This window comes from Oncorhynchus clarkii, chromosome 5 (genome assembly GCF_045791955.1).
Source record: "Oncorhynchus clarkii lewisi isolate Uvic-CL-2024 chromosome 5, UVic_Ocla_1.0, whole genome shotgun sequence".
NCBI lineage: Eukaryota > Metazoa > Chordata > Actinopteri > Salmoniformes > Salmonidae > Oncorhynchus > Oncorhynchus clarkii.
Genome location: NC_092151.1, coordinates 93,279,928 through 93,304,575, shown reverse-complemented (window position 1 = coordinate 93,304,575; position 24,648 = coordinate 93,279,928). Strand labels below are relative to the sequence as shown.

At 42.9% G+C, this 24,648-nt stretch overlaps 1 protein-coding gene across 1 annotated transcript in view; it reads right to left on the bottom strand.

Annotated features, from left to right (window-relative positions):
- Positions 1-22,569: 22,569 nt before the first annotated feature.
- LOC139409804 (espin like a) overlaps positions 22,570-24,648 on the bottom strand; it is a 44,923-nt gene continuing 42,844 nt past the window's right edge. The window contains exons 11-13 of the mRNA XM_071155179.1: positions 24,315-24,581; positions 23,424-24,155; positions 22,570-23,330 (exon numbers count right to left, since the gene is read on the bottom strand). Of these exons, the coding sequence (XP_071011280.1) occupies positions 22,842-23,330; positions 23,424-24,155; positions 24,315-24,581 (1,488 nt within the window). The 3' untranslated portion in view covers positions 22,570-22,841. The remainder of the gene's footprint in view (positions 23,331-23,423; positions 24,156-24,314; positions 24,582-24,648) is intronic.

The following is a 24,648-nucleotide window of genomic DNA, read 5'->3' as shown; positions in this document are numbered from 1 at the left end:
CATGGTAACATGGGTAATGACATGGTAACATAAGTAATGAGATGGGGTTGACAGTTACATGGTAACATGGGTAATGACATGGTAACATGGGTAATGACATGGTAACATGGGTAATGAGAGGGGGTTGACAGTTACATGGTAACAAGGGTAATGAGATGGGGTTGACAGTTACATGGTAACATGGGTAATACAATGGTAACATGGGTAATGACATGGTAACATGGGTAATGAGATGGGGTTGACAGTTACATGGTAACAAGGGTAATGAGATGGGGTTGACAGTTACATGGTAAAATGGGTAATGACATGGTAACAAGGGTAATGAGATGGGGTTGACAGTTACATGGTAACATGGGTAATGAGATGGTAACACGGGTAATGAGATGGGGTTGACAGTTACATGATAACATGGGTAATGACATGGTAACATAAGTAATGAGATGGGGTTGACAGTTACATGGTAACATGGGTAATGACATGGTAACAAGGGTAATGAGATGGGGTTGACAGTTACATGGTAAAATGGGTAATGACATGGTAACAAGGGTAATGAGATGGGGTTGACAGTTACATGGTAACATGGGTAATGACATGGTAACACAGGTAATGAGATGGGGTTGACAGTTACATGATAACATGGGTAATGACATGGTAACACAGGTAATGAGATGGGTTGACAGTTACATGGTAGCATGGGTAATGACATGGTAACAAAGGTAATGACATGGTAACATGGGCAATGACGTGGTAACATGGGTAATGAGATAGTAACATGGGTAATGACATGGTAACATGGGTAATGAGATGGTAACATGGGTAATGAGATGGTAACATGGGTAATGACATGGTAACATGGGTAATGGCATGGTAACATGGGTAATGACATGGTAACAAGGGTAATGACATGGTAACAAGGGTAATGACATGGTAACACGGTAATGACATGGTAACATGGGTAATGACATGGTAACATGGGTAATGAGATGGTAACATGTGTATTGAGATGGTAACATGGGTAATAAGATGGTAACAAGGGTAATGAGACTGTAACATGGGTAATGGCATGGTAACAAGGGTAATGAGATGGTAACATGGGTAATGACATGGTAACATGGGTAATGACATGGTAACAAGGGTAATGACATGGTAACATGGGTAATGACATGGTAACATGGGTAATGAGATGGTAACATGGGTAATAAGATGGTAACAAGGGTAATGAGACTGTAACATGGGTAATGGCATGGTAACAAGAGTAATGAGATGGGGTTGACAGTTACATGGTAACATGGGTAATGACATGGTAACACAGGTAATGAGATGGGGTTGACAGTTACATGATAACATGGGTAATGACATGGTAACAAAGGTAATGACATGGTAACGTGGGTAATGACATGGTAACAAGGGTAATGAGATGTTTACATGGGTAATGACATGGTAACATGGGTAATGAGATGGTAACATGGGTAATGAGATGGTAACATGGGTGATGAGATGGTAACATGGGTAATAAGATGGTAACATGGGTAATGAGATGGTAACATGGGTAATGAGATGGTAACACGGGTAATGAGATGGTAACATGGGTAACGAGATGGTTACGTGGGTAATGACATGGTAACATGGGTAATGAGATGGCAACGTGGGTAATGACATGGTAACATGGGTAATGACATGGTAACATGGGTAATGAGATGGTAACATGGGTAATGAGATGGTAACACGGGTAATGAGATGGGGTTGACAGTTACATGGTAACATGGGTAATGAGATGGTAACATGGGTAATGAGATGGTAAAATGGGTCATGAGATGGGGTTGACAGTTACATGGTAACGTGGGTAATGAGATGGGGTTGACAGTTACATGGTAACGTGGGTAATGAGATGGGGTTGACAGTTACATGGTAACATGGGTAATGAGATGTTACAGTGCCATTAGAAAGTATTCTCATCCCTTGACTTTTTCCACATTTTGATTTGTTACAGCCTGAATATTAAATTACTTTGAGATCTTGTGCACTGGCCTACTCACAATACCATTTAATGCCAGAGTGGAATTATGTTTTTAGAAATGTTTACAAATTAATACAAAATCAAAAGCTGAAATGTCTTGAGTCAATAAGTATTCAGTTCCTTTGTTATGGCAATCCTAAATAAGTTCAGGAGTAAAAATGTGCTTAACAAATCACATAATAAGTTGCAGGGACTTACTCTGTGTGCAATAGTTGTGTTAAACATGACTGTTGAATGACTACCTAATCTCTGTAAGGTACATCAGTTGAGCAGTGAATTTCAAATACAGATTCAACCACAAAGACCAAGGAGGTTTTCCAATGCCTTGCAAAGGGCACCTGTTAGTAGATGTGTATAAAAAAAATAAAAATTTAAAATTTTTAAAAAAAGCAGACATTGAATGTCCCTTTGAACATGGTGAAGTTATTAATTACACTTTGGATGGTGTATGAATACACCCAGTCACTACAAAGATGCAGGCGTCCTTCCTAACTCAGTTGCCGGAGAGGAAAGAAACCGCTCAGGGATTTCACCATGGAGGTCAATGGTGACTTTAAAACACGTAAAGAGTTTAATGGCTGTGATAGGAAAAATCTGAGGATGGATCAACAACATTGTAGTTACTCCACACTACTGTACTAACCTAAATGGCAGTGTGAAAAGAAGGAAGCCTGTACCGAATACAAATATGCCAAAATATGTATCCTGTTTGCAATAAGGCAATAAAGTAAAACTGCAAAAAATGTGGCAAAGAAATTAACTTTATGTCCTGAATACAAAGCATTATGTTTGGGGAAAATCCACCACAACACATCTCCGAGTACCACTCTTTATATTTTCAAGCATGGTGGGGGCTGCATCATGTTATGGGTATGCTTGTCATCGGCAACGACTAGTGAGTTTTTTAGGATACAAATAAACGGACAGGCAAAATCCTGGAGGAAAACCTGGTTCAGTCTGCTTTCCAACTTAAACTGCGAGACAAATTCACCGTTCAGCAGGACAATAACCTAAAATACAAGGCCAAATGTATACTGGTGTTGCTTACCAAGAAGACACTGAATGTTCCGGAGTGGCCTAGATACAGTTTTGACTTTTAAATCAGCTTGAAAATATATGGCAAGACTTGAAAATGTCTATCTAGCAATGATCAACAACCAATTTGACAGAGCTTGAAGAATTAAAAAAAATAATGATGTGTAAATATTGTACAATCCAGGTGTGCAAAGTTCTTAGACTCACAGCTGTAATCACTGCCAAATAACTTAAAAATCTATAAATTCTGTACAGCCTTTTTGTGAGGGACATGGAGTGGGAAACCTTATGTCAATTAGATATTTCGCAAAAAAATTCTAAAAACCCTTTGTTATTACGGGGTAGGTAATTGTGTTTAAATGGGTGAGAGAAAATCTATTTATTTCATTTTTTAATTCAGGCTGTAACTCAACTAAAAGTGTGGAATAAGTCAAAGGGTATGAAGATTTTCTGAAGGTGCTGTGCATCATGGGTAACATGAGTAAAGTCACATTTTGAAATGACTAAATGGAATACTTTCATCAAACATATTAGGCCTGGACGAACGAGAGGTTTTAGAGCACGGTGTTTCCTCTGAGAGGCCCAGTACTGTGTCCAGAGGGAGAAGAGGAGAGAAGAGGAGGTGGGTGGAAGGGAGTGGGGGCAGGGGGGAGAGGAGAGGAGGTGGTGGACAGCTGACAGATTCAGAATCTGTCTGGATTCTACCAGAACTGCAGTATGGCTGAATGGTTTTACACAGGGCCGAGAAAATATACTGTGTCCAGAGGGAGAAGAGGAGAGAAGACGGGAGGAGGAGGATGAGGAGAGGAGGTGGGTGGAAGGGAGTGGGGGCAGGGGGGAGAGGAGAGGAGAGGAGGTGGTGGACAGCTGACAGATTCAGAATCGGTCTGGATTCTACCAGAACTGCAGTATGGCTGAATGGTTTTACAAAAGTCTAAAAAAATATATTGTATCTGGAGGGAGGAGAGAATAGGAGTGGAAGGGAAGAGAGTGGGGGGGGGGCAGAGGAGAGGAGGGGGGGAGGAGAGGAGAGGAGGGGGAGGAGAGGAGAGGAGAGGAAAGTGGAGGAGAGGAGAGGAGATTCGATCCAGCAACCTTTAGTTTTTGTTTTGTTTAATTAATTCCCATGTAACACATAAAGTACAGTGGAATGGAAGTGTGTATTTATGCTAGATTTTGGCACTTGCCACTCTTGCAAACGAAACGTGGAGAAAAGATTTCTCCCTGTAGCTTGTTCTAGAGCTGTTGGTGATGTACAATACACACATTCTACACACACACACACACACACACACACACACACACACACACACACACACACACACACACACACACACACGTATCACTAGCACACCCACACACTCGCATAAACCCACACACACACATCTCTCCCCACCCCCCTCCCTCCCCACACACACACACACACAAACACACACACGAACCACCCCCTACACACATGCACTCCGTCCCCCAAAACACACACAGCCTCTTCTCTACGCCTGAGAAACAGAGACGACGTGTTGGCAGTGCTCCAACATAAACACAGAGGGGTCAGAGTTCAAATAGACTCGTTCTCTGGCCTCCTGAGACACTTCAGCCCCTAACTGTGTGTGTGTGTGTGGGGGGGGGGGTCTGAGACAGCCTGGTAGAGGGAAGAAGGTACAGGGGGAGGGGTTTGGGTCTGAGACAGCCTGAGAAGAAGGAAGAAGGCCCAGGGGGGAGGCTTTTGGTTCTGAGACAGCCTGGGTAGAAGGAAAAATGAGGGAGGGTTGGAGGGAGGGAGGATTTGAGGCAGGGAGGAATGGAGGGAGGAGAAGAGGCAGGGAGGGTTGGAGGGACGAGAGGAGGCAGGGCGGTTTGGAGGGAGGAGAGGGTGCAGGTAGGGTTGGAGGGAGGAGAGGAGGCAGGGAGGGATGGAGGAAGTGATCAAAGCCTATCTATCTGCTGACTGCTGCTGGAGCCAGACCAGCTCAGAAATCTTCTACACAATGTGAGAGGAGGACAGGTTCTACACTCTGAGAAAACATCAGAGGAGGACAGGTTCTACACACTGAGAAAACATCAGAGGAGGACAGGTTCTACACACTGAGAAAACATCAGAGGAGGACAGGTTCTACATTCTGAGAAAACAGAGGAGGAGGAGGACAGGTTCTACACTCTGAGAAAACAGAGGAGGAGGAGGACAGGTTCTACACTCTTAGAAAACAGAGGAGGAGGACAGGTTCTACACTCAGAGAAAACAGAGGAGGAGCACAGGTTCTACACTGAGAAAACATCAGAAGAGGACAGGTTCTACACTCTGAGAAACAAAAGGTGTTATCTTGAACTTAAAAGGGTTCTTCGGATGTTCCCTCAGGAGAACCCTTTGAAAAACTCTTTCTGGTTCCAGGTACATTTTTGGGTCCTCCTTTCCAGAGGGTTCAACATGGAATCCCAAAGGGTTCTACTTAGAACCAAAATCAATCAATCAAATGTATTTATAAAGGCCTTTTTACATCAGCCGATGTCACAAAGTGCTATTCAGAAACCCAGCCCACAACCCCTAAACAATGCAGATGTAGAAGCACATTGGCTAGGAAAAACTGCCTAGAAAGGCAGGAACCTAGGAAGAAACCTAGAGAGGAACCAGTCTCTGAGGGGTGGCCAGTCCTCTTCTGGCTATGCTGGTGGAGATTATAACAGTACATGGCCAAGATGGTTTCAGAAAGGGTTCTCCTATGTGGACAGCCGAAGAACCCTTTTGGCATAAAGACTCCCTCTAACAGAGGAGGAGGTCAAAGGGGAACGAACCCATGTTACCTCAAACTACAAAGACTGCTTCACTTAACCTCAAAATGCTACTATTTCCCAAAATCTCAGGTTTCCCAGAAACCCAGGTTGGAGGAGTTTGGGAATCAGGTGGGAATAAGCAGGAAATACGGAATCCTCCAACAAGGATTTATGGGAAACCTAGGGAATTTGGCAAAGTTTAGCTGGATTTTGCAACCCTAGAACTACAAAGACTGCTTCATGTTACCTCAAACCACAAGACTGCTTCTAAAGCCTACCTTATCCTCAGCCAGAGACAGTCATCCTAGATGATAAAGCAGGGTCCTTGAGAAAAGCAACAAATCAAATCAAATCAAATGTTATTTGTCACATACACATGGTTAGCAGATGTTAATGCGAGTGTAGCGAAATGCTTGTGCTTCTAGTTCCGACAATGCAGTAATAACCAACAAGTAATCTAACTAACAATTCCAACACTACTGTCTTGTACACAGTGTAAGGGGATAAAGAATATGTACATAAGGATATATGAATGAGTGATGGTACAGAGCAGCATAGGCAAGATACAGTAGATGGTATCGAGTACAGTATATACATATGAGATGAGTATGTAAACAAAGTGGCATAGTTAAAGTGGCTAGTGATACATGTATTACATAAGGATACAGTCGATGATATAGAGTACAGTATGCATATGAGATGAATAATGTAGGGTAAGTAACATTGCATAAGGTAGCATTGTTTAAAGTGGCTAGTGATATATTTACATAATTTCCCATCAATTCCCATTATTAAAGTGGCTGGAGTTGAGTCAGTGTCAGTGTGTTGGCAGCAGCCACTCAATGTTAGTGGTGGCTGTTTAACAGTCTGATGGCCTTGAGATAGAAGCTGTTTTTCAGTCTCTCGGTCCCAGCTTTGATGCACCTGTACTGACCTCGCCTTCTGGATGATAGCGGGGTGAACAGGCAGTAGCTCGGGTGGTAGATGTCCTTGATGATCTTTATGGCCTTCCTCTGACATCGGGTGGTGTAGGTGTCCTGGAGGGCAGGTAGTTTGCCCCCGGTGATGCGTTGTGCAGACCTCACTACCCTCTGGAGAGCCTTACGGTTGAGGGCGGAGCAGTTGCCGTACCAGGCGGTGATACAGCCCGCCAGGATGCTCTCGATTGTGCATCTGTAGAAGTTTGTGAGTGCTTTTGGTGACAAGCCGAATTTCTTCAGCCTCCTGAGGTTGAAGAGTTGCTGCTGCGCCTTCTTCACAATGCTGTCTGTGTGAGTGGACCAATTCAGTTTGTCTGTGATGTGTATGCCGAGGAACTTAAAACTTGCTACCCTCTCCACTACTGTTCCATCGATGTGGATAGGGGGGTGTTCCCTCTGCTGTTTCCTGAAGTCCACAATCATCTCCTTAGTTTTGTTGACGTTGAGTGTGAGGTTATTGACTTCAGCACAGTCCAAAAGTAATTTGACATTGTCTTTAGCTCTGGTTAATGTAGCAGAGCTATGGGCCATTGGAGGTTGAGAGCTGTGTGAAGCGTTAGCTAGCTATTGGCTAGTCCATATTTTGAGAAACACACCCAGTATGATTATTGTGAGGAAGAAATGCTTTCTCTCTACTATATACTCAATAAGCTGATCAAACAGCATGATCATTACACAGGTGCACCTTGTGCTGGGGACAAGAAAAGGACATTCTAAAATGTACAGTTTTGTCACACAACACAGTGCCAAATATGTCTCTTTTGAGGAAGCGTGTAATTGGCATGCTGACTGAGTGCAGGAATATCCACCAGAGCTGTTAACCTCCAACGTCATTTTTGAGAATTTGGCAGACCGTTCAACCAGCCTCACAACCGCAGACCATGTGTAGCCATGCCAGCCCAGGGAGACAGTGTGTTCCAGTTCACACCAAAATCTAGCAACTTCGCACAGCCATTGAAGAGGAGTGGGGACAACATTCCACATGCCACAATCAACAGCCTGATCAACTCTATGTGAAGGAGATGTGTCACGCTGCATGTGGCAAATGGTGGTCACACCAGATAATGACTGGTTTTCATGATCCACGCCCCTACCTTTTTTTTTAAAGGTATCTGTGACCAACAGAAGCATATCTGTATTCCCAGTCATGTGTTATCCATAGATCAACTCTATGTGAAGGAGATGTGTCACGCTGCATGAGGTAAATGTTGGTCACACCAGATACTGACTGGTTCTGATCCAAGGTTTAAGGTATCTGTGACCAACAGATGCATATCTGTATTCCCAGTCATGTGAAATCCATAGATCAACTCTATGTGAAGGAGATGTGTCACGCTGCATGAGGTAAATGTTGGTCACACCAGATACTGACTGGTTCTGATCCAAGGTTTAAGGTCTCTGTGACCAACAGATGCATATCTGTATTCCCAGTCATGTGAAATCCATAGATTAGAGCCTCATAGAATGAATTGATTTCAATTGACTTTTTGAATTTTCTTATATGAACTGTAACTCAGTAAAATATTTGAAAATGTTGTACGTTGCGTATATATTTTCATTCAGTATACTTTCATGTCATTTCCTGTAATGTCAATAAGGTTTTCCTGTAATACAATGAAGGCACATTGTAGTTAAGATAGAGCCTGGACAGTCAGGATGGCATTAGCATACACAACAGTATCATTGGCATATAAGTGCAGGTAAAAAAAAATTTTTTACAGACATTGTTACTGATATTGTTAATGTAAACAGTAAAAAGTACAGGAACCAGAACTGACCCTTGCGGGACACCTTTCTTGATTTCCAGGAAACCTGATTTAACACCCATCAGTAGATACACATTGAGTTCTATCTGTCAAGTACTTTTTAAACCAGCTACTTGCAGGCTGGTCTAGGCTAATTGAGGGAAGCCTCTGAATTAGCAATGAGTTATCAACAGTATCTGACCTTAATGTCTTAAAGTGATGATGGACTGTCGTTTCTCTTTGCTTATTTGAGCTGTTCTTGCCATAATATAGACTTGGTATGTTACCAATTTAGGCTATCTTCTGTATACCACCCCTACCTTGTCACAACACAACTGACTGGCTCAAACGCATTAAGAAGGAAAGAAATTCCACAAATTAACTTTTAACAAGGCACACCTGTTAATTGAAATGCATTCCAGGTGACTACCTGGTTGAGAAAATGCCAAGAGTGTGCAAAGCTGTCATCAAGGCAAAGGGTGGGTTTTCAAGAATCTCAAACGTAAAATATATTTAGATTTGTTTAACACTTTTTTTTTGTTTCTGTTTCTATATGATTCCATGTGTGTTATTTCATAGTTTTGATGTCTTCACTATTATTCTACAATGTAGAAAATAGTACAAATAAAGAAAATCCCTTGAATGAGTAGGTGTTCTAAAACTTTGGACCGGTAGTGTATATTGTAATACTTTTTTTGCCTGTTTTGCATGATATTTATTATTATGTATTTATAATATTTTAGCACGAGCCACATATCAAATCGTATCAAATTTTAGTTCTCACAGGCCCGAGAAATGCTTACTTACAAAGCCCTTAACCAACAATGCATTTTAAGAAAAATTCCATAAAAGACAAGGGGGAGGGCAATATAAGTAGTCTGGTTAGCCATTTGATTAGATGTTCAGGAGTCTTATGGGATGTTTAGAATCCTCTTGGACCTAGACTTGGTGCTCCGGTACCGCTTGCCGTGCGGTAGCAGAGAGAACAGTCTATAACTACGGTGGCTGAAGTCTTTGACAATTTATAGGGCCTTTCTCTGACACCGCCTGGTATAGAGGTCCAGGATGGCAGGAGGCTTGTCCCCAGTAAAGTACTGGGCAGTTCGCACTACCCTCTGTACTGCCTTTGTGGTAAGAGGCCGAGCATTTACCATACCAGGCAGAGATGCAACCATTCAGGATGCTCTCGATGGTGCAGCTGTCAAACATTTTGAGGAGCTGAGGACCCATGCCAAATCTGTTCAGTCTCCTGAGGGGGAATTGGTTTTGCCGTGCCCTCTTCACGACTTTCTTGGTGTGCTTGGAACATGTTAGTTTGTTGGTGATGTAGACACCAAGGAACTTGAAGCTCTCAACCTGCTCCACTACAGCCCCATCAATGAGAATGAGGGTGTGCTCGGTCCTCCTTTTCCTTTAGTCCACAATCATCTGCTTTGTCTTGATCACATTGAGGTAGACGTTGTTGTCCTGGCACCACACGGCCAGGTATCTGATTTCCTCTTCTCTATAGGCTGTCTCATCGTTGTCTGTGATCAGGCACTGTTGTGTCATTGGCAAACTTAGTGTTGGAGTTGTGCCTGGCCATGCAGTCATGAGTGAACAAGGAGTACAGGAGGGGACTGAGCACGCACCCGTGAGGAGCCCCCCTGTTGAGGATTAGTGTGGCGGATGTGTTGCAACCTACCCTCACCACCTGGGGGCGGCCCGTCAGGAAGTCCAAGATCCAGTTGCAGAGGGAGGTGTTTAGTCCCAGGGTCCTTAGCTTAGTGATGAGCTTTGAGGGTACTATGGTGTTGAACTGTAGTCAGTGAATAGCATTCTGACATAGGTGTTCCTTTTGTCCAGGTGTGAAAGGGCAGTGTGGAGTGCAATATAGTTTGCATCATCTGTGGATCTGTCGGGGCGGTATGCAAATTGGAGTGGGTCTAGGGTTTCTGGGATTATGGTGTTGATGTGAGCCATGACCAGTCTTTCAAAGAATTTCTTGGCTACAGATTTATATCCGTTATTTTACCAGGTAAATTGACTGAGAACACATTGCAATTTACCTGGGAAATAGTCACAGGGGAGAGGAGGGGGATGAAAGAGTCAATTGTAAACTGGGGATTATTAGGTGACCGTGATGGTTTGAGGGCAAGATTGGGATTTTAGCCAGGACACCGGGGTTAACACCCCTACTCTTATGATAAGTTCCATGGGATCTTTAATGACCTCAGAGAGTCAGGACACCCGTTTAACGTCCCATCCGAAAGACGGCACCCTATACAGGGCAGGTATCCCTGGTCTGGGGCATTGGAATACTTTTTAGACCAGAGGAAAGAGTGCCTCCTACTGGCCCTCCAACAGCACTTCCAGCAGCATCTGGTCTCCCATCCAGGGACTGACCAGGACCAACCCTGCTTAGCTTCAGAAGCAAGCCAGCAGTGGTGAGTGCTAAGTGTCAGTAGTCATTTAGGAAGGTTTGTCAAGCGCTGATCTGTTTCACCTGTCTATGTCCTCGTCTCCACCCGCCTCCAGGTGTCGCCCATCATCCCCTGTGTATTTACACCTGTGTTCTCTGTTTGTCTGTTGCCAGTTTGTCCTGTTTGTCAAGTCAACCAGCGTTTGTCCTGTCAGCTCCTGCTTTTCCCAGCCTCTCTTTTTCTCGCCCTCCTGGTCTTGACCCTCGCCTGTTTCGTCTCTGTACCCGCCTGCCTGACAACTCTGCCTGCCGACCTTTGCCCCATCTCTGGATTATTGACCCCTGACCTCTAGCCTGCCCCTTGGACTGTAAAACCGTTGTTTATTCAACATGTCTGCATGCAAGTCTTACCTTGTTTGTAGATAGATGAGGGGGGGGGGGGACCATTTTAATCTATTTCAGAATAAGGCTGTAATGTAACAGCATTTTGGAAAAAGTCAAGGGGTCTGAATACTTTCTAAATTACCTCGTACACTTGCACATCAACTCGATACTGGTACCCCGTGTACTGTATATAGCCAAGTTATCGTTACTCATTGTGTATTTATTGTATATAGCCAAGTTATCGTTACTCATTGTGTGTTTATTGTATATAGCCAAGTTAAATCCCAGAAACTAATACACTGGTTTATGGTCACAACCAGGAACTCAATATAAAAATAAAATAAACATGTTCTCTTGAAAATATTTTTCCAATGGTTGAGATTCAGTCTAATGGTCTGTGTAAGACAGATTTCTTCATCCCAGTTTTTTCATACCACACCCAGAGTCCCACCCGCTACCCACAAGAACTGGTCCCGAATCCAACCGCATTCCTGCAATGTTCTTTCAGGCATACAGTATGTAAATGAGATATTTTTAAAAACCTGTTTTGGTTATTCGTTATGGGGTTTGTTTGTAGATAGATGAGGGGGGGGGGCATTTAATCTATTTCAGAATAAGGCTGTAATATAACAGCATTTTGGAAAAAGTCAAGGGGTCTGAATACTTTCTAAATTACCTCGTACACTTGCACATCAACTCGGTACCCCGTGTACTGTATATAGCCAAGTTATCGTTACTCATTGTGTATTTATTGTATATAGCCAAGTTATCGTTACTCATTGTGTATTTATTGTATATAGCCAAGTTATCGTTACTCATTGTGTATTTATTGTATATAGCCAAGTTATTACTCATTGTGTATTTATTGTATATAGCCAAGTTATCGTTACTCATTGTGTATTTATTGTATATAGCCAAGTTATCATTACTCATTGTGTATTTATTGTATATAGCCAAGTTATTACTCATTGTGTATTTATTGTATATAGTCAAGTTATCGTTACTCATTGTGTATTTATTGTATATAGCCAAGTTATCGTTACTCATTGTGTATTTATTGTATATAGCCAAGTTATCGTTACTCATTGTGTATTTATTGTATATAGCCAAGTTATCGTTACTCATTGTGTATTTATTGTATATAGCCAAGTTATCGTTACTCATTGTGTGTTTATTGTATATAGCCAAATTATCGTTACTCATTGTGTATTTATTCCTTTTGTAATTGTTCTATTATTAAAACAAATAAAATGTCTCTCTGCATTTTTGGGAAGGGCCAGTGAGGAAGCATTTCACTGTTAGTCTACACCTGTTGTTTACAAAGCATTTCACTGTTAGTCCACACCTGTTGTTTACAAAGCATTTCACTGTTAGTCCACACCTGTTGTTACCAAGCATTTCACTGTTAGTCTACACCTGTTGTTACCAAGCATTTCACTGTTAGTCTACACCTGTTGTTTACAAAGCATTTCACTGTTAGTCTACACCTGTTGTTTACAAAGCATTTCACTGTTAGTCTACACCTGTTGTTTACAAAGCATGGGACAAATAGAGTTTGATTTGATTTCATGCAAACCTATCATGTTTAAGATCATGTTCAAGATGAGACTACTGTTGCACAAACCTCAATCACAGCACCCAGTCCAGGCGATGTTGGTTCACGTTGATCTCCATGAGATTCAATATGAGAAAATGTACAAGAACTAAACACTCTTACTTTACTGACAAGAGATGAAAGTTTGTCAAAGGAGAAAATGAAAAAACACTTTGTGAAAGCATTGCAATGCATAAACTATTTGTTTATTTGAATCCCCAGTATGTTTTGCAGAGGAAGTGTCACGGCTTTCTTCTGTTGAAGGAGAGGCGGACCAAAACGCAGCGTGGCTATTTTGATACATCTTTAATAAAGATGAAAATAGAACAATATACAAGAAACCGTGAGAAACCGAAACCAGCCCTATCTGGTGTGACAAAGACAGGAACAATCACCCACAAACCCCAACACCAAACAGGCTACCTAAATATGGTTCCCAATCAGAGACAATGACTAACACCTGCCTCTGATTGAGAACCATATCAGGCCAAACACAGAAACAGACAAACTAGACACACAACATAGAATGCCCACTCAGATCACACCCTGAGCAAACAAAACATAGAAACATACAAAGCAAACTATGATCAGGGTGTGACAGGAAGCAGCTATTCTTCCTGGGGTTAACAAAAAATAAACCCACAAAACATGACAAGTAACAAAACACTAACAAGGACAGTCAAACACATTTAAAATACAACAATATACAAACAATAGAACAAAATAAATAATATAGGTAAATAAAAAATGAGAGTTTGGACAGGAACAAATGAGAGTTCGGACAGGAACAAATGAGAGTTCGGACAGGAACAAATGAGAGTTCGGACAGGAACAAATGAGAGTTTGGACAGGAACAAATGAGAGTCTGGACAGGAACAAATGAGAGTTTGGACAGGAACAAATGAGAGTTCGGACAGGAACAAATGAGAGTTCGGACAGGAACAAATGAGAGTTCGGACAGAAACAAATGAGAGTCCTGACAGGAACAAATGACAGTCTGGACAGGAACAAATGACAGTCTGGACAGGAACAAATGAGAGTCTGGACAGGAACAAATGAGAGTCCTGACAGGAACAAATGAGAGTCCTGACAGGAACAAATGACAGTTCGGACAGGAACAAATGAGAGTTCGGACAGGAACAAATGAGAGTTCGGACAGGAACAAATGAGAGTTTGGACAGGAACAAATGAGAGTCTGGACAGGAACAAATGAGAGTTTGGACAGGAACAAATGAGAGTTCGGACAGGAACAAATGAGAGTTCGGACAGGAACAAATGAGAGTTCGGACAGAAACAAATGAGAGTTCGGACAGGAACAAATGAGAGTTCGGACAGGAACAAATGACAGTCTGGACAGGAACAAATGACAGTCTGGACAGGAACAAATGAGAGTCTGGACAGGAACAAATGAGAGTTTGGACAGGAACAAATGACAGTCTGGACAGGAACAAATGACAGTCTGGACAGGAACAAATGAGAGTCTGGACAGGAACAAATGAGAGTTTGGACAGGAACAAATGAGAGTTCGGACAGGAACAAATGAGAGTTCGGACAGGAACAAATGAGATTTCGTACAGAAACAAATGAGAGTCCTGACAGGAACAAATGAGAGTTCGGACAGGAACAAATGAGAGTTTGGACAGGAACAAATGAGAGTCTGGACAGGAACAAATGAGAGTTTGGACAGGAACAAATGAGAGTTCGGACAGGAACAAATGAGAGTTCGGACAGGAACAAATGAGAGTTCGGACAGAAACAAATGAGAGTTCGGACAGGAACAAATGAGAGTTCGGACAGGAACAAATGACAGTCTGGACAGGAACAAATGACAGTCTGGACAGGAACAAATGAGAGTCTGGACAGGAACAAATGAGAGTTTGGACAGGAACAAATGAGAGTTCGGACAGGAACAAATGAGAGTTCGGACAGGAACAAATGAGATTTCGGACAGAAACAAATGAGAGTCCTGACAGGAACAAATGAGAGTTCGGACAGGAACAAATGAGAGTTTGGACAGGAACAAATGAGAGTCTGGACAGGAACAAATGAGAGTTTGGACAGGAACAAATGAGAGTTCGGACAGGAACAAATGAGAGTTCGGACAGGAACAAATGAGAGTTCGGACAGAAACAAATGAGAGTCCTGACAGGAACAAATGAGAGTTCGGACAGGAACAAATGAGAGTTTGGACAGGAACAAATGAGAGTCTGGACAGGAACAAATGAGAGTTTGGACAGGAACAAATGAGAGTTCGGACAGGAACAAATGAGAGTTCGGACAGGAACAAATGAGAGTTCGGACAGGAACAAATGAGAGTTCGGACAGGAACAAATGAGAGTTCGGACAGGAACAAATGAGAGTTCGGACAGGAACAAATGAGAGTTCGGACAGGAACAAATGAGAGTTCGGACAGGAACAAATGAGAGTTCGGACAGGAACAAATGAGAGTTCGGACAGGAACAAATGAGAGTTCGGACAGGAACAAATGAGAGTTCGGACAGGAACAAATGAGAGTCCTGACAGGAACAAATGACAGTCTGGACAGGAACAAATGACAGTCTGGACAGGAACAAATGAGAGTTCGGACAGGAACAAATGAGAGTTCGGACAGAAACAAATGAGAGTCCTGACAGGAACAAATGACAGTCTGGACAGGAACAAATGACAGTCTGGACAGGAACAAATGAGAGTCTGGACAGGAACAAATGAGAGTCCTGACAGGAACAAATGAGAGTCCTGACAGGAACAAATGACAGTCTGGACAGGAACAAATGAGAGTTCGGACAGGAACAAATGAGAGTTTGGACAGGAACAAATGAGAGTCTGGACAGGAACAAATGAGAGTTTGGACAGGAACAAATGAGAGTTCGGACAGGAACAAATGAGAGTTCGGACAGGAACAAATGAGAGTTCGGACAGAAACAAATGAGAGTTCGGACAGGAACAAATGAGAGTTCGGACAGGAACAAATGACAGTCTGGACAGGAACAAATGACAGTCTGGACAGGAACAAATGAGAGTCTGGACAGGAACAAATGAGAGTTTGGACAGGAACAAATGAACAAATGAGAGTTTGGACAGGAACAAATGAGAGTTCGGACAGGAACAAATGAGAGTTCGGACAGGAACAAATGAGATTTCGGACAGAAACAAATGAGAGTCCTGACAGGAACAAATGAGAGTTCGGACAGGAACAAATGAGAGTTTGGACAGGAACAAATGAGAGTCTGGACAGGAACAAATGAGAGTTTGGACAGGAACAAATGAGAGTTCGGACAGGAACAAATGAGAGTTCGGACAGGAACAAATGAGAGTTCGGACAGAAACAAATGAGAGTCCTGACAGGAACAAATGAGAGTTCGGACAGGAACAAATGAGAGTTTGGACAGGAACAAATGAGAGTCAGGACAGGAACAAATGAGAGTTTGGACAGGAACAAATGAGAGTTCGGACAGGAACAAATGAGAGTTCGGACAGGAACAAATGAGAGTTCGGACAGGAACAAATGAGAGTTCGGACAGGAACAAATGAGAGTTCGGACAGGAACAAATGAGAGTTCGGACAGGAACAAATGAGAGTTCGGACAGGAACAAATGAGAGTTCGGACAGAAACAAATGAGAGTCCTGACAGGAACAAATGACAGTCTGGACAGGAACAAATGACAGTCTGGACAGGAACAAATGAGAGTCTGGACAGGAACAAATGAGAGTCCTGACAGGAACAAATGACAGTCTGGACAGGAACAAATGAGAGTTCGGACAGGAACAAATGAGAGTTCGGACAGGAACAAATGAGAGTTCGGACAGGAACAAATGAGAGTTCGGACAGGAACAAATGAGAGTTCGGACAGGAACAAATGAGAGTTCGGACAGGAACAAATGAGAGTTCGGACAGGAACAAATGAGAGTTCGGACAGGAACAAATGAGAGTCCTGACAGGAACAAATGACAGTCTGGACAGGAACAAATGACAGTCTGGACAGGAACAAATGAGAGTTCGGACAGGAACAAATGAGAGTTCGGACAGAAACAAATGAGAGTCCTGACAGGAACAAATGACAGTCTGGACAGGAACAAATGACAGTCTGGACAGGAACAAATGAGAGTCTGGACAGGAACAAATGAGAGTCCTGACAGGAACAAATGAGAGTCCTGACAGGAACAAATGACAGTCTGGACAGGAACAAATGAGAGTTCGGACAGGAACAAATGAGAGTCTGGACAGGAACAAATGAGAGTCTGGACAGGAACAAATGAGAGTTCGGACAGGAACAAATGACAGTTCGGACAGGAACAAATGAGAGTCTGGACAGGACAGGACATAGAAATATTCACTGTGACCCCGAGATAAGTATCTGTGACCCCGAGATAAGTATCTGTGACCACGAGATAAGTATCTGTGACCCCGAGATAAGTATCTGTGACCCCGAGATAAGTATCTGTGACCCCGAGATAAGTATCTGTGACCCCGAGATAAGTATCTGTGACCCCGAGATAAGTATCTGTGACCCCGAGATAAGTATCTGTGACCCCGAGATAAGTATCTGTGACCCCGAGATAAGTATCTGTGACCCTGAGATAAGTATCTGTGACCCCAAGATAAGTATCTGTGACCCTGAGATAAGTATCTGTGACCCCGAGATAAGTATCTGTGACCCCGAGATAAGTATCTGTGACCCTGAGATAAGTATCTGTGACCCCGAGATAAGTATCTGTGACCCCGAGATAAGTATCTGTGACCCCGAGATAAGTATCTGTGACCCTGAGATACAGTGCCTTGCGAAAGTATTCGGCCCCCTTGAACTTTAATTTTGCACGCCCAATTTTTCAGTTTTTGATTTGTTAAAAAAGTTTGAAATATCCAATAAATGTCGTTCCACTTCATGATTGTGTCCCACTTGTTGTTGATTCTTCACAAAAAAATACAGTTTTATATCTTTATGTTTGAAGCCTGAAATGTGGCAAAAGGTCGCAAAGTTCAAGGGGGCCAAATACTTTCGCAAGGCACTGTATATATAGAATAATAATAGTAGAATTATAATAGAATTATAATAAAAAGTTGTTACTTAGAAAATGATTTTCTAATAATAAATGAAAGGAATTTATTTCCGACCCCTAGAGTGTTGTAGAGATGTTTTTACAGCGTTTCCGACCCCTAGAGTGTTGTAGAGATGTTTTTACAGCGTTTCCGACCCCTAGAGTGTTGTAGAGATGTTTTTACAGCGTTTCCGACCCCTAGAGTGTTGTAGAGATGTTTTTACAGCGTTTCCGACCCCTAGAGTGTTGTAGAGATGTTTTTACAGCGTTTCCGACCCCTAGAGTGTTGTAGAGATGTTTTTACAGCGTTTAAATCTGACTACCAGAGAAAATAATGGGGAAACCAGGGAAAAACACCAAGTAATCACAAGTTATTTGGAAATAATGAACCGTTTATGAAACAAAATAGTTGGTAAGCTTTAACATCTAGGCCTCGTGCACAATTTAAATGTAGAGTGACGCAGTGAAAGATTTGTGAAAACTTGATATTGTGTCAAGTGTTATTTCACAAAGTCATTTTTTTTTATCCTAGGAGAGCTGACAATAAAAGGTTTCATCAAACTCAAACATTGTTGTTTGACCAAGACACATTTGTAACCTCTTGAATTGTAATGCAGACCACAATGATCTGTTAACGTGGGAACAGTAGTCGGAGCTAGCAGCTGTAGAGTCAGAGCTGACAGCTGTAGAGTCAGAGCTAACAGCTGTAGAGTCAGAGCTAACAGCAATAGAGTCAAAGCTAGCAGCTGTAGAGTCAAAGCTAGCAGCTGTAGAGTCAGAGCTAACAGCAGGAGAGTCAGAGCTAACAGCTGTAGAGTCAGTCAGAGCTAACAGCTGTAGAGTCAGTCAGAGCTAACAACTGTAGAGTCAGTCAGAGCTAACAGCAGGAGAGTCAGAGCTAACAGCTGTAGAGTCAGTCAGAGCTAACAGCTGTAGAGTCAGAGCTGACAGCTGTAGAGTCAGAGCTAACAGCAGGAGAGTCAGAGCTGACAGCTGTAGAGTCAGAGCTAACAGCTGTAGAGAGTCAGAGCTAACAGCTGTAGACTCAGAGCTAACAGCAGTTGAGTCAGAGCTAACAGCTGTAGAGTCAAAGCTAACAGCAGGAGAGTCAGTCAGAGCTAACCGCAGGAGAGTCAGAGCTGACAACTGTAGAGTCAGTCAGAGCTAACAGCAGGAGAGTCAGAGCTGACAGCTGTAGAGTCAGAGCTAATAGCAGGAGAGTCAGAGCTGACAGCTGTAGAGTCAAAGCTAACAGCAGGAGAGTCAAAGCTAACAGCTGTAGAGTCAGAGCTAACAGCTGTAGAGTCAGAGCTAACAGCTGTAGAGTCAGAGCTAACAGCAGGAGAGTCAGAGCTAACAGCAGGAGAGTCAGAGTTAACAGCTGTAGAGTCAGTCAGAGCTGACAGCTGTAGAGTCAGAGCTAACAGCAGGAGAGTCAGAGCTAACAGCTGTAGAGTCAGTCAGAGCTAACAGCTGTAGAGTCAGTCAGAGCTAACAGCAGGAGAGTCAGAGCTGACAGCTGTAGAGTCAGTCAGAGCTAACAGCTGTAGAGTCAGAGCTAACAGCTGTAGAGTCAGTCAGAGCTAACAGCTGTAGAGTCAGTCAGAGCTTACAGCTGTAGAGTCAGAGCTAACAGCTGTAGAGTCAGTCAGAGCTAACAGCTGTGGAGTCAGAGCTAACAGCAGTAGAGAGGAGATACAGTAACACCATTGCCTTTTGGGGTAGAGATGTGAGAGGCTTACAACAAGCTCTATGCAAACACAAGATTCGGAGCGCTGCGTTTTCCTCACACAGGGACCTTGTAATACGGTCTGGCATTCGTACTTTTTTTTTACTACGTGAAAATTGAGACACGCCGTATCATTCATTCCGCAGCCGTGGGGCCAGTGATTTCACTTGGTTCTTGGATATGACCTATAGGCTATATAGGCTATTCATCAAAGTAACCTATTTTAAAGTAACCCATTGATAACCAAATATAATCTCAGTGACTGTTCAAAAGGTAAACCAAACAACAAGAATCCACCAAAAAGGAATTTTGTTTAGCAGTAATAACTAGTGATTACAGGCTATTGTGAAATGCTAGAACCTGCTGTAGCCAGCTGGCTAACCATGTGCTTTTTTTCTAGATGACCAAAACATGGTGTTCTATTATTAGCTGGGATGTGAATACACAAGCAGTATATTAAACTGGAATTATGTTTTAGGTTACACAGGCAAGTTTAACAATATTTGCCAGGGCATATTTTTTGTTATTGTAAATTGGATTATTTCACATGGAAAGCTAAAAAGGCTATGTTTTTAGCCAGGCTAAAGCCAGCTAGCAACTACTAGCAAGGGTAGGTGACTCTTCCTTGCTTTTAACAAAATGAGAAGACAAAAAAACAAAAACTAATGTTTCCCGGCGACGATATCATGCTACCAAAAGGTGTTTTCTGCACTCCACACGCACATAGATCTAAGGAGTGAATTTATTATTATTATTTTATAAATTTGACCTTTTATTTAACTAGGCAAGCTAAAGCTTGTAGTAAACTTAATGCTTAAAAGGATTTTTGGCAATGAGGCCCTTTTATCTCCTTCCCCAGAGTCAGATGAACTTGTGGATACCATTTTGTATGTCTCTGCATGCAGTTTGAAGAAAGTTGCTAACCTAGCGTTAGCTCAGTTGCTAACTGAAGACTATGGTAGCAGATACCAAGACCTCCAGTCATTGCGCTAACGCTAGTTAGCATTGGCTTGCGGAACTACCTCTTATCTTTCTTCATACTGAACACAGAGACATAAAAATAGTGTCCGGGAAGTTCGTCTGACTTTGGTGGAGTTACACATGCCAGAATCTCAAAGTTTTCCTTGTAACATCATGGTACAAGGTGACATCATGCTAATAGTATCGATACTGATATGTGTGACGAAGGAAAAACTCATGTTATACAGTGCCTTGCACGGCCCCCTTGAACTTTGCGACCTTTTGCCACATTTCAGGCTTCAAACATAAAGATATAAAACTGTATTTTTTTGTGAAGAATCAACAACAAGTGGGACACAATCATGAAGTGGAACGACATTTATTGGATATTTCAAACTTTTTTAACAAATCAAAAACTGAAAAATTGTGCGTGCAAAATTATTCAGCCCCCTTAAGTTAATACTTTGTAGCGCCACTTTTTGCTGCGATTACAGCTGTAAGTCGCTTGGGGTATGTCTCTATCAGTTTTGCACATCGAGAGACTGAAATTCTTTCCCATTCCTCCTTGCAAAACAGCTCGAGCTCAGTGAGGTTGGATGGAGAGTATTTGTGAACAGCAGTTTTCAGTTCTTTCCACAGATTCTCGATTGGATTCAGGTCTGGACTTTGACTTGGCCATTCTAACACCTGGATATGTTTATTTTTGAACCATTCCATTGTAGATTTTGCTTTATGTTTTGGATCATTGTCTTGTTGGAAGACAAATCTCCGTCCCAGTCTCAGGTCTTTTGCAGACTCCATCAGGTTTCCTTCCAGAATGGTCCTGTATTTGGCTCCATCCATCTTCCCATCAATTTTAACCATCTTCCCTGTCCCTGCTGAAGAAAAGCAGGCCCAAACCATGATGCTGCCACCACCATGTTTGACAGTGGGGATGGTGTGTTCAGCTGTGTTGCTTTTACGCCAAACATAACGTTTTGCATTGTTGCCAAAAAGTTCAATTTTGGTTTCATCTGACCAGAGCACCTTCTTCCACATGTTTGGTGTGTCTCCCAGGTGGCTTGTGGCAAACTTTAAACAACACTTTCTATGGATATCTTTAAGAAATGGCTTTCTTCTTGCCACTCTTCCATAAAGGCCAGATTTGTGCAATATACTTGTTGTCCTATGGACAGAGTCTCCCACCTCAGCTGTAGATCTCTGCAGTTCATCCAGAGTGATCATGGGCCTCTTGGCTGCATCTCTGATCAGTCTTCTCCTTGTATGAGCTGAAAGTTTAGAGGGACGGCCAGGTCTTGGTAGATTTGCAGTGGTCTGATACTCCTTCCATTTCAATATTATTGCTTGCACAGTGCTCCTTGGGATGTTTAAAGCTTGGGAAATCATTTTGTATCCAAATCCGGCTTTAAACTTCTTCACAACAGTATCTCGGACCTGCCTGGTGTGTTCCTTGTTCTTCATGATGCTCTCTGCGCTTTTAACGGACCTCTGAGACTATCACAGTGCAGGTGCATTTGTACGGAGACTTGATTACACACAGGTGGATTGTATTTATCATCATTAGTCATTTAGGTCAACATTGGATCATTCAGAGATCCTCACTGAACTTCTGGAGAGAGTTTGCTGCACTGAAAGTAAAGGGGCTGAATAATTTTGCACGCCCAATTATTCAGTTTTTGATTTGTTAAAAAAGTTTGAAATATACAATAAATGTCGTTCCACTTCATGATTGTGTCCCACTTGTTGTTGATTCTTCACAAAAAAATACAGTTTTATATCTTTATGTTTGAAGCCTGAAATGTGGCAAAAGGTCGCAAAGTTCAAGGGGGCCGAATACTTTCGCAAGGCACTGTATGTACAGACAATACTGGCTCTTCTCAGAGGAAATCACGTGACACTAGCATGTCCATTATGCTGCTTTATTGTTATAGTACTATACATCTGACGACCTGCTTCTAAGGATGGAAAGTTTACTGTAGGCTTACTTTTCTCTTTAAATAATAAGAGCTGTTACAACTATTCACAAAGAACACAAAGGTATTCACACTCAGAATAAAATGCACTTACAGTACACTCATCCCTTACTATAACTTGATATCAGCAGACTACATAACTATAACTTGACTTCGGAAGACTACCAATTATTTAAAAAAAATATTTTTTAAAAAGAAGGTAAAGTGAAAACAACTACTACTCAAAATCAAAAATCTCTGCCTCCTTGTCTTTCCAGAAAGTGAAACTCCTGTCTATGTATTTGCAAATCTCATCATTGCTGAAACTGGAAATGTCTGTTCCTTGTTTAATCAGAGCCCCTTCATCTGGTGTCGGGGTTTGGAGGATGACTATGGGCACAGGCCTGACCTCTGGTGGAAACGGTTGTTTCTCTACCTCTGGCAGTTCACACCGAGTCGTTGACACGTTCCCAAAGAACTTGGCCTTAATGTCCTTGAAGCCGTCCTTCCACTCACGGTTCCCGGCCTCGATGTCCATCATGACGGCCTTGTGGAACTCCCGGATGCTCTCCCAGGTGAAACGACCAACGTGGTCAAACACCTCAAAGCACAGCAGGTGTCTCATCTTCCTCTCGTCCGCGGGGAGTTCGAGTTCCAGGATGTGGAAGTACCCCAGCATAAAGAGGTCAAGGGTCAGACTGTCATAGTCCACCATCGCCCCGTCCACCTTGTGGAGGAATTAGAATCAGATTCAGAATCACAATCAGTGTGTGTGTGTGTAGAAAGTGTCTGTGTGTGTGTGTATAAAGTGCAGAATGACCTTGGGGAGGAACTGTTCAGGGGAGTATGGTGCCTGCTGCCGGTGGAGACGGCGGATCTGGCGAGACGGAACGCTGGAGATCATGCTCCTCCAATCACCAATCATCTTGTTGATGACACTCCTCTGTTTGAAGAAATGTCCCAGAGGCATCTGAGATCCCTTCTGTGGTCCCCTGCCATCTGTCCCCCCAGGTTTACCGCCAACCTCCTCCACACTGGCTCTCCTCTCGGCCTCTCTGGTCTTCAGGGTCACCGTGTAGGCGGACTTCTTCCAGTGGCCCAGGAACAGCACCACGATACGTTCCTTCCGTAGACTGGTGGTTTCCCTAACGTCGGTCATGTCGTCATCGCAGGCTATGCCTGAGTCACCGTTCCGGTCAGCTTCGGGGGCTGGGTTCATCTCTTTGGGCTGTTCCTGTGTTCCTCTGACCTCTGACCCCAGGCCTTCCTCCTGTGTGGCTGACATCGTGTGGACCTCTTCTTCTGTTTCTTGTTCATGACCTTCAAAGTTGGACTTCAGATTCCGGACAGAAACCCCAAACTGTTGGATCTCGGACTCTATCTGCTCCCTGCGCCCTCGGGTAGAGGTGGGTCTGTCTGGGCTCTGGGAGAACACAGTGGATAGCTCTGTGTTGGGCATCTTAGAATACGGCCCGTCTGCCAGGTTGGCCATCAGCAGGGACATGCTCTTTACGATGCCTGAGATGCGGTTGCACCACACGGGCAGAGGGACCTTAATTAAGGGATTACAATGGAAATAAGTAATTGACTTCATTGTGTGATTTTAGAAACATTGTTCATGTTTGTAAAATAGAATTACATATATAATTTAATAGGATCTCTGTGGTATATACACTGTTGAATTTTTTGTTGTTGTCAAATAAACTCAAACCTGAGACTCCTGGTTGGGGTTTCTGAACTGAGTGCTGGCTGTGATGTTGACGATGGGAGCTGGCAGGATGGTCCTGAGCTCCTCAGCCAGACGAGCTAGCTCTGTCTCATAGCCTTCACAGTTTTTCTGGTTGGACACGTTCTGGATCTGCTTCTCCAGGTAAATCAGGTCGTCCTCGGTCAGCAGCTCTCCAAACGGGCCCAGGATAGCGTTGTGGGCCTGTGAGTACCTCCAGTTCACCGCTTTGGAAGTGCTGTTCCCATTCTCCTACAAAGGTTGAGGAGACACAGTACAGAGGTTTTTAAATATACAGTACACGTCATATCACTGACAT